Genomic DNA, 15,671 nt, shown 5'->3' on the forward strand with positions numbered 1-15,671 from the left:
GCATGAGTAGACACTTAAACTTGTATAAAATTAAACAAGTAGACACACATATTGTACGTGACATAATACATGTAGGATGTCACGTAGTACACATAATTGTTATGTAGGGTGTCAATTGTCATGTATGATGAATGTGTCTATTTGTTTAATTTTATACAAGTTTAAATATATACTTGTACATATCCAAAATTAAAGTTCATAAGTTTCAATTGAAATCAAGTTAATGCTGGTGTTTATTTATTATGCAATCCTTTTTATTTATTAGAAATGACCAGCCAAATATCCCTTCTTCACCCTCTTCAACTGATCAAAAACCCCAACCCACAAAAGCAATGCCATCTTTTCAAACGAGAGAAAAGAAATCTAGTTGTCTCTAAACTTCGAGCAGCTGTTATTGGCGGCGGCCCAGCTGGGTCGTCAGCTGCAGAAGCTCTTGCGACCGGTGGAGTCGAAACTTTCCTCTTTGAACGCAGCCAAGCCATGCGGCGGCGCCATTCCACTATGCATGCTCAGCGAGTTCTCAATACCTTCCCACCTCATTGATCGTCGTGTCACTCAGATGAGAATCATTTCTCCTTCAAACATCGTCGCCGATCTCAGCAAAACCCTTAAACCCCACGAATTCGTCGCCATCCTCCGGCGAGAAGTGCTCGATTCATTCCTCCGGCAGCAGGCTGAATCTAGCGGCGCCACTCTTCTCAAAGCCCTTGTCACCAACCTCGTGGTCCCCACATCCACACGAGAGCCGTACGTCATATTCACTACACCATGGATAACTGCCAGCATCAGCTCGCCGTCGATGTAATCATCGGCGCCGATGGAGCCAATAGCCGTGTAGCTAAATCGATCAATGCTGGAAATTACACTACTGCCATTGCTTACCAAGAGAGGATCAAATTACCCGAGGACAAAATGGGCTATTACGAAAACTTGGCTTAGATGTACATAGGAAATGACGTGTCACCCGATTTTTACGCGTGGGTATTTCCCAAATGCGACCACGTGGCAGTGGGGACAGGCACGATAGGCTCAAAACCTTATATCAAATCATTTCAACATGGTATCAAAGCACGAGTCAAATCAAGGATCAAAGGCGGAGAAGTGATTAAAGTAGAGGCTCATCCAATACCGCAACATCCGCGTCCTATTCGGGTTCGTGGACAGGTTGCTCTGGTAGGGGATGCAGCAGGATACGTGACAAACTCCTCAGGGGAAGGAATATATTTTGCAGCAAAAAGTGGAAGAATGTGTGGGGAAGCAATAGTGAAGGCGTCAGGCGGAGAAAACATGATCAATGAAGATGATCTAAAGAGGGAATATTTAAGAAAGTGGGATGACAAGTATTTTATTACATTCAAGTTCTTGAATTTGTTGGAAAAAGTGTTTTATGGTAGCAATGCAGCAAGGGAAGCATTGGTGGAGTTGTGTGGAGATGAAACATTTGATAGCTACTTCTATAAGAAATTAGCTCGTGGGAATAGGTGGGAAGATGCTAAAATTGCCATAAACACAATTTCAAGTTTGGTCAGGTGTAATTTTCTAGGGCGAGAAATGGATGGATCTGCCCAAACGATTCTCTCGCGGATATTTTAGGTATAATACATAAATGTGTCATTTAATTTGGTCTCATTTCACATTTATATATATCCTTCAACTTTTGATGTGTATAAGTACACACTTAAACTTGTATAAGATTAAACAAGTAAACACATGAATCTCATGTGACATAACACACATAGGATGCCACGTATGTATTTATTTATTCAACTTTATACAAATTTAAATGTCTAATTGTACACACCTAAAGTTGGAAAGCATAAATATGAATTAATGAGACAAGTTAAAAGGGCATATTTTACTTGGTCATGTTTGTTAGTATGTCATTGTTGCATGTGTAACCAATAAGTCTATCTACATGTACGCCTTTTCATTACGTAATAAGACTACATTCTAATAATCCTAATATATGCTAAGCATATAAGATAAGAACCTTTAGCACTTGCTGGAATTTGATCAAATATGTGATTTAATATAGATTGGTCCAATGTTGTGGAACATCTTGCAAGGTAATCAGCCACTTTGTTGGACGACTCCCTGTAACTTTGTCTGTCAAGTTAGCAGTGTCTTCTATAATAGTCTGAAAATGTGTTAAATTTTTATTATTGAGTAAGGAATGAATATCCTGCATAATGTTCAATCGGCGATCAAGCCTAGTGTTGCTTGTGGCTTTTTCTATTTCGACTTGGATTGAAATTACTGGGCAGGAAAGAAAATGATTCATTCGAATCGACATGAAAGTCCAATTACATTGCTAAATTTCATGTTGTATACATTTGAAAGAGGTTAACCATCTTGCTTCTCTCATGGTACACTCCTTTTTCCGCCAAGCCCCTTTTCTCCTTGGTCCACAAAGAAATAATATAGAATTGGTGTCAACAATATATCACTAAGTTCGAATCACTAACTAATACTAATTTAATATAATTTTAGTCTATATATAAAAGTTTTCAACTTTACGAGTGAAACTCCAGAATTATGTCCCATAACTCGAACTTATACAACTAGACTAGAACTCCATAAAAGGATAGTTTCCTAGAGTCCAGTAAAATATTGGAGTTCATACTTTGAAGTTACATAGTTGAAATTGTTTGGTTTTAAAAGGTGTGAATAAAAAATAAAGGGTCGTGATTTTTTCGAAGGGTTGTAACTTTTTCGACGAGTTGCGACTTTTTGAAGGGTTGTGACTTTTGGGAAAGGTTGTGACTTTTTCAAAGAGTTGTGACCTTTCCGATAAAGCACAATAAACTCATGTTCATATCATCCTTTGTTATCTATAAATAGAGGGATTTCTCACACTTTTTAAACAACAAATTCTCTTAACTTCTTTTTATTCTACACAAACAAATTCTAGTGTACTTTACTGTCTTTGAGTAGTTCGCTGACACCGTGATTTTAGGTACCAATACACCGTGGTTTTAGGGGTTACTCGGATGGTAAGCACCATCTATCTCAAATATATTCCTAAAAATGATGAGTTCGAATCATCAATAGAGTCATTACTTTTGTTCTCTGCTTATTCTTATGATAACAACCCTCTACATGACATATGTGCTGTTGATAATGACTCTCAGGCTTCAGGTTAATCCTCCTTCTATAATACTTATTTGTTTCAGAACGAGGCATAGTTTTTTTTGTATATATGTTGTATGATCTAAGTCATCTGCTAGCTCTTATTATCAAAAGGGAAATGGCCTGATATACCAATTATATAACTTTATCATTTAGAAAATTAATATACTTTCGTTATGAAAATGACTAATCATATATACTCTATTGTTATACAATGACTCACATATATAATTCGAACTCATAATTAAGTCTCATAACCCCATTTAGATGAACAAAACAAAATTTGATTACTTTCAACATGAAAAGGAGATAAGAGTGTTGCAAGTTAATTTGCCCAGCATGTGACATGGACTTGAGACTAAAAGAGTTTCCTCTATCTTGTGTAACAATAATTTCATGGAGAAGACCATTTTTGTTCTCTTTAATGTGGTATTAGTTGCTAATTAAACATTTGCCTTGAATATCTACTCAATTGAGGAAATAAGATGTCATAGTTTATTTCATAACAATATTTCTTAAATACATGGTACTTTAAGGAATACATGCATTGGTGCGTAAGACACTTCGATCTTGGAGCTGAGTATGAAAGTGAAAGTTAGCAAGATTTGGGTTGCCGAGGTTTGCACATCCCAGTGGATTTTTGAATATTGTTTCTGAAAATTTTGTACTTTTATTTCTAATTCTTTTATGTGCATATTTAATGAAGAGAACTACAAGGGTGTGAAAGTTGTAAGTGCTAATGATAGTGCTAACATCATTGAGAAGATTCATTATAGCAAAGGCAGAACGGTAATTGTGACTATGTTTCACGATTGGTGAGGAAATAGAAACCACGAATATCGTTGATGTTAGATTGTTTCTTTATTAATCTAAATCTAAACGCGTCAATTTTCTTCACTTTTTATTTATTTATGGAGAACTTATATTTAATATTTGGATGGGAGTTTAGTACTTTTTTTCCGGTGACGATTTCTGAATATTTTGGCAGCAAACGTTTTTCCTTCTTAGCACGTTCAAAAAATTTACACTTTAAGTTTGATCATTTCTTCCTACAGTTCATCTAATTAAGTAGGAAAATTAGTATTCTCTTAGCTTCTCATATCATATGTATATTTGATCAAAGATAACATTGCTTATTATACATGTATAACTGAGTTTATTCAATAGTTTGAATTTTCTTTACATCATTTCATCTTTTTGAATAAAAATTTCAAATATGCACCAACTTACATGTTGGGCCCGTGCTGGCACGATCGTATCGATCTATTTTACTCATATTGTAAGACTGAGGAGTTGTATATCAAGTAAAAAGATGTTCTTAAATAGTCAATAATTCGAGACGAAAATAATAATTTACACCTAATTCGTGATATTTTTAATAATTCTCTTTTTCAAAAATATAATAAAAATTAAATCAATTTTTAAATTTCTAAGATCAAGTAAAATAAAATAAAATCTAAAACTTCCTACTTCAATGTTATCAAAATTCAAATGGCACTTTCTTCAACGCGCTGTTCTTCCACTTTCTACTTCAAAGTCATGTGGTAAATTACAAGATTGCAAACCTTTTGTGTCCACCATATTCACCTACCAAACTCACTAAAGTTAAAACCCCAAACATTAAAATAAACAAAAGTTCAGTTCTTTATAGTATTAAGGCAAAATAGTGTGATGGATCCATATACTTGTATATGATTGTATTATAAATCCTTCTATTTAATTATTTGTTAATTGAACTCTTAAACTCAATCAAAATGAGTCTTTTAAACCCTTCCAACCATGTGTGTAGCTCACTCTCCTTTACATAAATGACATGTCATATTCACATCAGATATGTTAATGTCATGTCATAATTTTTTAAAATTATTTATCAAAATTGTTTAATTAAAGGCAAAATAATAAAAATTTAATTATATTTTTTAAAGTAAAACCCATTACATTTTCTCCAATTCCCACTGTTTCACCCCCAAGTCGTCGCCATTTTTGCCGGCGAAACCACGCATATTTTTTCTGCCTTCATCTTCGCCGCACATTATCACCATTTTCCTTTCCTCCTCCAACCTCCACAAAACCAACAACCTAAGTCAACGCACCATATCTAGCCGAACACCATCACCATTTTCACCTTCATCTCCGCCGCACACCATCACCATTTTAAATGAAAGGTAACCAAATTTTGATTCTCCATATAATATGTTTTAATAAAAGGTAACATATACTCTTCATACTCTTCATATGTATAATTTAATTAAACAAAATTATTTAATAAAAGGTAACATATACTCTTCATATAAAATTTTTAATAAATGTTAAAAGAGACGTAAAAATTATTAGTGTCATCTCATTCTCCTCATTCACTGTTCACGGCTAAAATCAACCGGAGAAGCCATCATCGTCGTCATGGCTATTTTTGTCGGCGAAATCGCATATACTCTCTCCCTCACCTACTTCATCTCCGCCGCACACCATCACCATTTTCCTTTCCTCCTCCAACCTCCACAAAACCAACAACCTAAGCTACCGCACCACTAGATCTGGCCGAGAAACCTCTTCGTCGCCATGACCTCGCACCCTCACCCACCTCGTTCTCCTCTTACTGACCAGTGCTGCCTTTCTCTCTCACACCATTACGAAGCAGTGGTCTTTGGCGTGCACCACCAGCGCCGCTTTTTCCCTCCGCAGTTAATCAGTAGACTCAAGATGTGCCCAAGATCTGATAAATTGATGTTAATAGATTGTGGAGAAGAAGAAAAAAGAGGTGGGTATGAGATGAAAATGGTTGAAAAGGACCGCATAGTGGGTGAAGAAGAAGAAGGAATTTTTTAATTAATTGTTTTTTAAAAAATTATTTCTTTTATAATTTTAATATTTTTTAACCCAAAAATGTTATTCACTCACTTAAAAGAGTGTGTAGTTACACATATTTGTCAACTCAGACATTTTAATGTCACATAAGCTTGGTCAATGATCAGAGAAATTTGTTACATTATATTTTATTTAGTTTAATGGTCCAGATAACAAATGTGTAAGTAAAAGGATCCAGAATACAAAGCGATACAAATACTTGGCCTATCTTTTAATTAGTTTATATAATATCACTATAGCTAACCTACCACCATTGCCAAATCTCAAACCTTCTAAAAAAACCCTTTTTTATCAGCAATGGCCGCCCAAACATACCTTCATCTTCACCCTCTTCGATGTCTTCCATTTCCACTCAAGATCCAAAACCCACAAAACCAAGCCCATCATTTCAAACAAAAACCCAGAAATCCAGTCGTCTGCAAGCTTCGAGTAGCTGTAATCGGCGGCGGTCCAGCTGGGTCTTCAGCTGCAGAAGCTCTAGCCACTGGCGGAATCGAAACTTTCCTCTTTGAACGAAGTCCAGCTACAGCCAAGCCATGCGGCGGCGCCATTCCACTATGCATGCTCGACGAATTCTCAATACCTTTAAATCTCATCGATCGCCGCGTCACTCAGATGCGAATCGTTTCTCCGTCAAATCTCGTCGTTGATTTCGGTAAAACCTTAAAACCCCATGAATTCATCGCAATGCTCCGGCGAGAAGTGCTCGATTCATTCCTCCGGCAGCGGGCTGAATCTAGCGGCGCCACTCTTCTCAAAGCACTGGTCACCAACATCGTGGTCCCCACATCCTCACGCGAGCCGTACGTCATTCACTACACCATGGATAACTGCCAGCATCAGCTCGCCGTCGATGTCATCATCGGCGCCGACGGAGCCAATAGCCGTGTAGCTAAATCGATCAAAGCTGGAAATTACACTACTGCCATTGCTTTCCAAGAGAGGATCAAATTACCCGAGGACAAAATGGGGTATTACGAAAATTTAGCTGAGATGTACATAGGGAATGACGTGTCACCCGATTTTTACGCTTGGGTTTTCCCTAAATGCGACCACGTGGCAGTGGGGACGGGGACGGTCTGCTCAAAATCCGATATCAAATCACTTCAACACGCTATTAGAGCACGAGTCAAACCAAAAATCGAAGGCGGGAAAGTGATCAAAGTAGAAGCTCATCCCATACCAGAGCATCCGCGCGCGGTTAGGGTCCGCGGACGTATCGCTCTAGTAGGGGACGCAGCTGGATACGTAACAAAATGTTCGGGCGAAGGAATATATTTTGCGGCGAAAAGCGGAAGAATTTGTGGGGAAGCAATCGTGAAGGCTTCAGAGGGTGGAGAGAACATGATCAATGAAGACGACTTGAAAAGGGAATATTTAAGGAAATGGGATGACAAGTATTTTACTACATTCAAGTTCTTGGATGTGTTGCAAAAAGTGTTTTATGGTAATAATGCAGCAAGGGAGGCATTGGTGGAGTTGTGTGGAGATGAATATGTGCAAAGGATGACATTTGATAGCTATTTGTATAAGAATTTAGCTAGTGGGAATAGGTGGGAAGATGCTAAAATGGTGATGAACACAATTTCAAGTTTGGTTAGGTGTAACATTATGGGGAGAGAAGTGGAAGCATCTGCCCAAAAAATTCTTTCAAGAGTATAGGTTATCTTAGTAGTCAAATGTTTCAATTTGGTTTATGTTTACTATTATGTCATTTGTTGTATGTGTAACCAAGCTAGACTCTATGTATGTGTTTTCATTACTTCTTATTTCCTCTTGTCTTAATCTATGGTAAGGAAATACTCCCTCTGTTCCAATTTATATGACTTATTTCCTTTTTGGTCAGTCTTAAAAAGAATGAGACATTTCTATATTAAGTAACAATTTAACTATAAAATGTCTATTTTACCCTTAATGAAATGATTTACAGCCACACAAATTTATATCATTCATTTTGGACCACAAGTTTTAAAAAAAAAAAAATTTTCGTAAATTTCGTACCGAGTCAAAGTATCTCNTTATGTTTACTATTATGTCACTTGTTGTATGGGTAACCAAGCTAGACTCTATGTATGTGTTTTCATTACACCTTATTTCCTCTTGTCTTAATCTATGGTAAGGAAATATTTAATTTTGATTATAAATTAAAGAGAAAAGGGTTAAAAATGTCCATAACATATCTCAAATGGTTCAAAAATGCCCTCCTTTCACCTTTAAGTTTATAAATGCCCTCAACGTTTTTTTAAGGTTTAAGATTGCCCTTTTTTAACAGCCTCTGTAATGGCAAATGATGAGTCATTAAATTGGACAAATGGCTTCATCTTATTGTTCCACCTAATTTTTTAAAATCCAGCCCAACGATCCGACCCATCTATGCTACAAAAACTCAAACCCACCCACAAACCCGTTTACATATTAACCTAACATATCCTTGAACTCCATTTTAGCAGGATTCTCAGCCCTTTTTTGTTGTAGCCGCCGAGGATGGATAACGCCAACCTTTTCCAAGATGGTGTCTGGTGGTTCTGATTTTGTTATACCTATCCGTTGTGCTGAGCTCGATAGGCATCATTAAGGCAAATTCATGATTATTGTACTTGTCTATAGAGCCATCAACATAACAACTTCTTGCATTGTTAACAACTTCAACTATCTTATTATAGAAATAAGCTAAGTCTTTGCTGATATCCGATACAAACATTTCAAAGGCTATATGCTTGAAATCCTCTGCTAGCTGTAGCTCTGCCTTACCATGATGCCCTCCATTCAAGTTTCTAATGAGGAATTTGAATTCTAAACGACTAAAGTTTCAAGATAGTTTCTTCAATATATGCCAAACAAGTTGAATTCAAGAACTTGCTTACAATAGAACTAGAAAACCTGCAGAATCTCCATCCGATATTTATCAAAATCAAGTTTGTAGTGCAGCCATGTGCAAAAACATAGAGAAGAAATTGATTGTTCCAAACATTGTAATTCTTCGATCTTTTTCTTCTTGCAATTAACTAAAGAATGGAGAACAGATGAATTGAAGGAGAAGAAAGAAGAAAACTAGAGCTAATGGAAACAAAAGACCCAAAAACGATCAGCCTATCGGATCAGATTTTTCGAAATTGGCTTTTAGACTAAGTGGGTCAAATATTTTGAAATGTGTAAAGAAAATGCATGTCACATTAGCCATGTCAGCAGGCTGTTAAATGGGGTAATTTTAAACCTTAAAAAAACGTTGAAGGCATTTTTGAATCAGAAGGTGGATGAAGGGCATTTTTGAACCATTTGGAATACGTTAAGGGCATTTTTAACCTTTCCCCTAAATTAAATAGAGTATCTCTCTTCTTCTTCTATTTTAAATTTTATTATATTAATATTCAATTTACATTTGGTTTACTTTATGAACAATTTCTTCAATAATAATTTGAATTGATTTTACTTAGGGTCTGTTTGGAAGGACAGCCTGGTAATTGAATTTGATGTAATTGAGTGTAATTACATTGTCTGTCATGTTTAGTTGGACATGTAATTACTTGGTCAGCAGTTAATTGGTATAATTGACAGGGGTAATTACACTCTACAATTCACGAGACTGTGAATTGCTGGTAATTACATGGTGTAATTATCAGCTGATTACTTTTTAATTTTTTTTTATTATTTCTATTTTTAATTTTTTTTTACTTCTATTATTTTAAGTTCTTTTTTTAATTTTTATTATTCTAAAAGTTTGTTTTTTATTTTATATTATTATATTTCATTTCTTCTTATTCTCAACCTTACTTTATGTGATTCTATGCAATTTTTTCGTACTATTTATTTCTTTATGTCATGCTTATTTTCTCATTAGCATAATTTTATTAGTATTCTAATTTTTAAATTAAAATACAATTTATTGTTACGTAAAGTTATAGACTTACGTTTTTTTAAAAAAAAATCATATTTATGTAGGCTATGTTGAAATTTGCTATAAGAGTATTATGTTAACTTTTTTGTTTTGAATTTATAACTTATGTTATATTTTCAGTATCATTTGTTCTAGTAATATTGAATTCACATTGCACGTCATTTTTTAATTAGACTTGATAGATTATCTTTTTGTCAAATATTTAATAATTTATGACATTTTATTTATATATTAATCTTTTTATCAAGCATGCATTTCACGATGTTCGTAGAAACTTCATACTTTTAGTTTTTATGATCAATTCAATTGAAATATATTAATTTGAAAAAATATAAATCAATTATTTTTTCATAGCATTAGTTAAAGAATATGTGTTTATTAATTAATATATTTTCAAAAAAGAATATATATCTTAAATACTTAATTTAATGTCATTTATAAAGTTTCTTATTTGTGTAGTATAAATTTTAATAATTAATTTTTATTTTTAAAATTTAATATAATATTATGATTGCAATTGTGCATCCAAACAGAACATGTGTAATTACACTGTGGCATCCAAACATGACATGTGTAATTACACTCTGGCAACCAAACAAGTCAGTATAGTTACTAGGCTGGTAATTACTACCCTAGTAATTACACCAATTTCAATTATCAGGTGGCTTTCAAAACAGACCCTTAATGTACCTTTTTTTTTTAATAATACGTAATCAATCATATACAAGTATATAATTTAATCAATATCTTTTATCGACTTTTGAAAAACTTAAATAACTTGACGATCAATAACGTTTTGAAATATTCATATATACTTAAAATTTGAACCTTTTGATTGGAAATAATTGTCCTATAATTAGATAATTAATATGAAAAAATTAATCCAAGAACAATAAAAGTAAATTAATACAGTCAAACACAATGTATAATTAATAAGCTATTTTGAAGCAAATTTCTAAATGGGGAAGCTCTTTCAGGATCATCTTTTTTGAAATTTTATTCAAGAATATAATTAAATCATGGTTGAAAAAACATAATTATAATTAAATTTATTTGTCTATCAATAAATAAAAGTCCTAATTGTATTAATTAATAATTAACTAATCAAATCATCGTTTCTATTCAGTCTTTATCATTCGTGAATCATGATGGATATATTTTATACATAATAAAAAAAAAAAAGTAGCATCCACAATATTTAAATTCTATATTTGCCTATGTATATGTATCACTATCATCAATATAAATCATCTACCTGAGACATTATTAAAATATCTTTTATAAATTCATGTGTTAATAAAAATATACATTAACTACATTATATGACAGTTGACTAAAACTGATTAAGTTATTTAATGATATTGAATTAGCATTATTTTGATTCTTGACATTCTCAATTTTCTGCCTAATTTTATTCATCTTCTTTAAATAAAATGCCACAAAGCTTGTGTTCATGCATTTTACTTCTATGTACCCACCTCCCTCTTTTTATTGTTCTTACGCAATTAAGTTCATATTCAGTCACTAAATTAAGTACTGCATTTTTTTTGTTTGTTAATTTTTCTTTTTCTGGTAAAATTTGTCAATTTTGACTTTGACAATAAATGAAAATTGCTTAACAAGTGTCATAATGTAATTAATGTACACTTTTTTTTTATTAACACGTGAATTTATTTTTAAAATATCTTAATAATGTTTAAGGAAGATAGTATATGTTGATATTGGTGATATATATGGGGGAATTTTCGGAAATAGCAACTAAAATAAATTTGATTATGCTTCATAGCTATAGTTTGCATATTTATAGATTGCAGCTGCAGTTTAAGTTGTCTTGTTTGTATAATTTACAAGTCAGTTTGTATAATTCGTGGGTATGTTTGTGTAATTGAGTTATTTTTATATAAACTCGAAATAACGAATTTATACAAATACAAACATCTGAACTTTAAACAGTTATACAAAATTACATTATACAAATTCCAAATTATAGAAATGTGTGAATTATACAATCTCAAAACCCCAGCCCATGTAATTATCACTGAATATTGGTCACAAATGGTAATTAACTAAAATTATAACTATCTTAATAATGTTTAAGGAAGATAGTATATGTTGATATTGGTGATATATATGGAGGAATTTTCGTAAATAGCTACTAAAATAAATTTGATTATGTTCCATAGCTATAGTTTGCATATTTATAGATTGCAGCTGCAGTTTAAGTTGACTTGTTTGTATAATTTACAGGTCAGTTTGTATAATTCGTGGGTATATTTGTGTAATTAAGTTATTTTTGTATAAACTCGAAATAACGAATTTATACAAACACAAACATCTGAACTTTAAACAGTTATACAAAATTACATTATACAAATTCTAAATTATAGAAATGCGTGAATTATACAATCTTGAAACTCCAGTCCATGTAATTATCACTGAATATTGGTCACAAATGGTAATTAACTAAAATTATAACTATGTTGACTAATTAACTAGTATATGTTTGGTTAACCATGTAATTTTCTCTATTGAGCAACTTTCACATATAGCAAACATAAAAATCATATTTGTATGTTATAGTTATAGTTTGTATAATTGCGCTCCATAACAAACTTTATGTTTGCTATGGAGCATCAAAATGTATAACTCGCTGGCAGGAGTTCAGATTTGTATAATTTCGCTGGAAGCCCATTTGTATAAATCGATAACAGCCTCTCGTTTGTATAAATCATTGGCAGCCTTCTCAATTCAATTTTATGTGTTTGTATAGCTGCATAAAATTTGAATTTATATACAAATGAATCGAAATAAAACATTTGTATATCAAATCTCTCTTTCTCTCTCGCTTTATACAACACAAATTATACATTGTAATTTGTATAATACATGTTTGTATAAAGCGAGAAAGGCAAAAGAGAAATGGACAGGAAAAGATCTGTATTTGTATAATTATAAGTGTAAAGGACGAAAATATATGTATTCGTATTTGTATATATAGTTTTCTCTCGCTTTATACAAACACAAACACATTTTATACATTTGTGCTTGTATAAAAGTGAGAGAGGCGAGGGAGAGACTGGCGAGCGAGAAACCTAGGGAGAGAGGCGAATGACAACTGTTTGCTACGGGTTACAATTAAATCAAACTATGATTATAGCATTTAATTTGAATTAATAGTTTATTATTTTATACAATTTTTCTTTTTTTAAAGTTATTGCTAAAAAATTCTCTCAAACGCTCAATAAAAGGGACTATTCACACGAATATCCCTAAAAAAAAATGATGGGTGTAAATTTTTGTCTCTTAAATTTGTGGTTATTAATTTTTATCTTTTGTTATTTTAAATAGGGGGATTATGATTTTAATTCCTGTATTATTACATAATTTTAGTTTTAGTCTCTGTGTTATTATTGCAAACCACTCTTTGCGCTCTCTCGTTTGCCTTTCTCATCCCTCTCCCAATCTCGCTCGCCTCTCTCCTCCCTCTCCAAACACACTTGCCAGAGATACAAATATATATGAATATCAGTTACATATATACAATTATTTGACAGATTGCTCGCCTCTCTCCGTCCTCTTCCGATCTTGCTCACATCTCTCCTCTCTTTTCCAATCTTGCTCGCCAAATATACAAATACATATGTATACCCGTTACATATATACAATTATTTTGACAGATATACATATACAATCAGCCTCCTCTCTCCTCCCTCTCCCAATATCGTTCGCCTCTCTCCTCCCTCTCCAAATATCGTTCGCCTCTCTCCTCCCTCTCCCAATACCGTCGTCTCTCTCCTCCCTCTAACATGTAGTTACGAATCGTAATTAGCAAACTATAGCTATAAAATATAATTAAGCTATTTTTTAGTGGTTATATGTGAAAATTCCCCTCACCTGCATCCTAAAATTCCTATGGGATATCAATAAAAAGAAGGATTGCCTTTGGATCCAATGGGTACATAACTATTACATCAAATCCAGATTCTCAAGAGTACTTCTTGGGTGGTGAGAAAGGTGTTGGTATCTAGAGTTCAATTGATAAACAAGTTGAATAGCCATGGGACAATACACCATCAACTTGGTGATAAGTTCTCAATCCATGAGATATATATAACTTTACTGTCTGTTCATCCCAAAGTTAACTGGAGACATCTTACCTTACATCCAAGAATACATCTTAGATATAAATTTATACTATGATTGGCTATACAAAGACGATTTGCAACAATTGAGAGATTGTAGAAGTTTGGGATCGATATGATGTCCTTCCTGATTTTGTTTTTAATTTTGTGGACAACACTTGGAAGCTTAATTTCTCTCATTTGTTCTTTGAGTATATGGAGTTGTAGGCTAAACTGGCTAGGGCATAACAAATAAATATTAGATTATGAGAATGAAGTGAAGTGGATGAGCCACATTGTATGAAGAAAAGATGGTCCAATTGAGATGACAAGTTGTGTTCTTGCTTTGATTGTGAATATGATATGGTAAGCTAGAAATTGTATTCGATTTCAAAAGCCACCTTTCTATTCTGAAATGATGATTAGAGATATAAGGTTGCACTTATACATTAAAGAAAGGAACATTACAACATGGAAGGAGTGCCTACAGAGACTGGCAACATATCCCTTATGAAGATCGATACATAAGTTTCTTGTTTGCTTTGTAATAGCTTAGTGAAACTAGTTGGTATGTAGGCAGGGGCGGATCTACATGGAGGTTAGGGGTTCACCCGAATCCCCTTTGTCGGAAAATTAAATTGTATATATAAGGTTAAATTTTGTTTTCATGTGTATATATATTAAAATGAACTGTTCAACACATGTCTGAGGCTAGCTCAGTGGTAAAGGGGGTTCGAGAATTCGCTTGGATGTCTTGGGTTCAATTCTACCGAACAACACTTTCCTTGATTTTTTTTTGTTTTCTTCATTTGGAAAATCAAATAGCAAGGCTGAGATGGGCTCAACATTTGTGGGTTGGAGCTTTATTTTTTCATTTTTTTTTAATGTTATTTCTCCTTTTCAATATTCATTTGTTTGAATTTATTAGGCACATTATTTTCATTTTTTGTATTCTATTCTTTTTATCTCTATTGCTCATTTTAGTTTAACGTAACTCTCTTTTTATATACTAATACAAAGGAACTTTTTAAAAAACTGTCAATTGTTCTTATACTTGAAATTGAGATAGAGAAAAGATATTTTAAAGATAAGTTAAACTAAACTTAATCGAGCGAATAAATTTGAAAGGCATGATTATTCATGATATTTCTTTCTCATTTTTTCAGTTCTATTCTAGAGAGATGTAAACTACATTTATTTGATTTATTCGTCTTTTTTTTTACCGATGGAAAATCTTATAAAATAAATAAATGAACAAAAAATTGGCGATGCCATATATTTATCCTTTTAATATGCATTATAATATTAGTAACTCACCCCCCCCCCCCGCCACATTTTTAAATAGTATTAAACAATTTTTAAAGTAACATATGATTGAATGAACACTTTTAATTTATTTAAAAAATTCAAAATAAAGTAAAATAATAAAAAATAAAAGAAAAAAATCACATTTAAAAAAAAAAAAGAATCCATGAAGCAGCGTAAAAGTAGGAAGAAACGTTAAACGCGGCATGACAAGGCAAGTTAAATTTAACGGATTAAGAATAATTTTTTTCTTCCCCAATAACCATTTTGCTTCATTTTTTTATTTACTTATTTATATGTTGAACCCCTCCACGAAAATTTTGGCTCCGCCACTGTATGTAGGAGCAACTTGTCTA

At 32.9% G+C, this 15,671-nt stretch overlaps 1 protein-coding gene and 1 pseudogene across 1 annotated transcript; both read left to right on the top strand.

Annotated features, from left to right (window-relative positions):
* The first annotated feature begins 267 nt into the window (after nucleotides 1–267).
* On the top strand, nucleotides 268–1,593 carry LOC125865104 (geranylgeranyl diphosphate reductase, chloroplastic-like; annotated as a pseudogene).
* Nucleotides 1,594–6,232: 4,639 nt separating this feature from the next.
* On the top strand, nucleotides 6,233–7,790 carry LOC125853391 (geranylgeranyl diphosphate reductase, chloroplastic-like). The gene has a single exon (XM_049533071.1). The coding sequence runs from the start codon at nucleotides 6,292–6,294 to the stop codon at nucleotides 7,654–7,656; it is 1,365 nt and encodes a 454-aa protein (XP_049389028.1). The 5' UTR covers nucleotides 6,233–6,291; the 3' UTR covers nucleotides 7,657–7,790.
* Nucleotides 7,791–15,671: the final 7,881 nt, after the last annotated feature.

This window comes from Solanum stenotomum, chromosome 1, assembly GCF_019186545.1.
Source record: "Solanum stenotomum isolate F172 chromosome 1, ASM1918654v1, whole genome shotgun sequence".
NCBI lineage: Eukaryota > Viridiplantae > Streptophyta > Magnoliopsida > Solanales > Solanaceae > Solanum > Solanum stenotomum.

Excerpts from the sequence above, each read along its gene's own strand:
- LOC125853391 (XM_049533071.1), top strand. The coding sequence starts at position 6,292 with ATGGCCGCCCAAACATACCTTCATCTTCACCCTCTTCGATGTCTTCCA.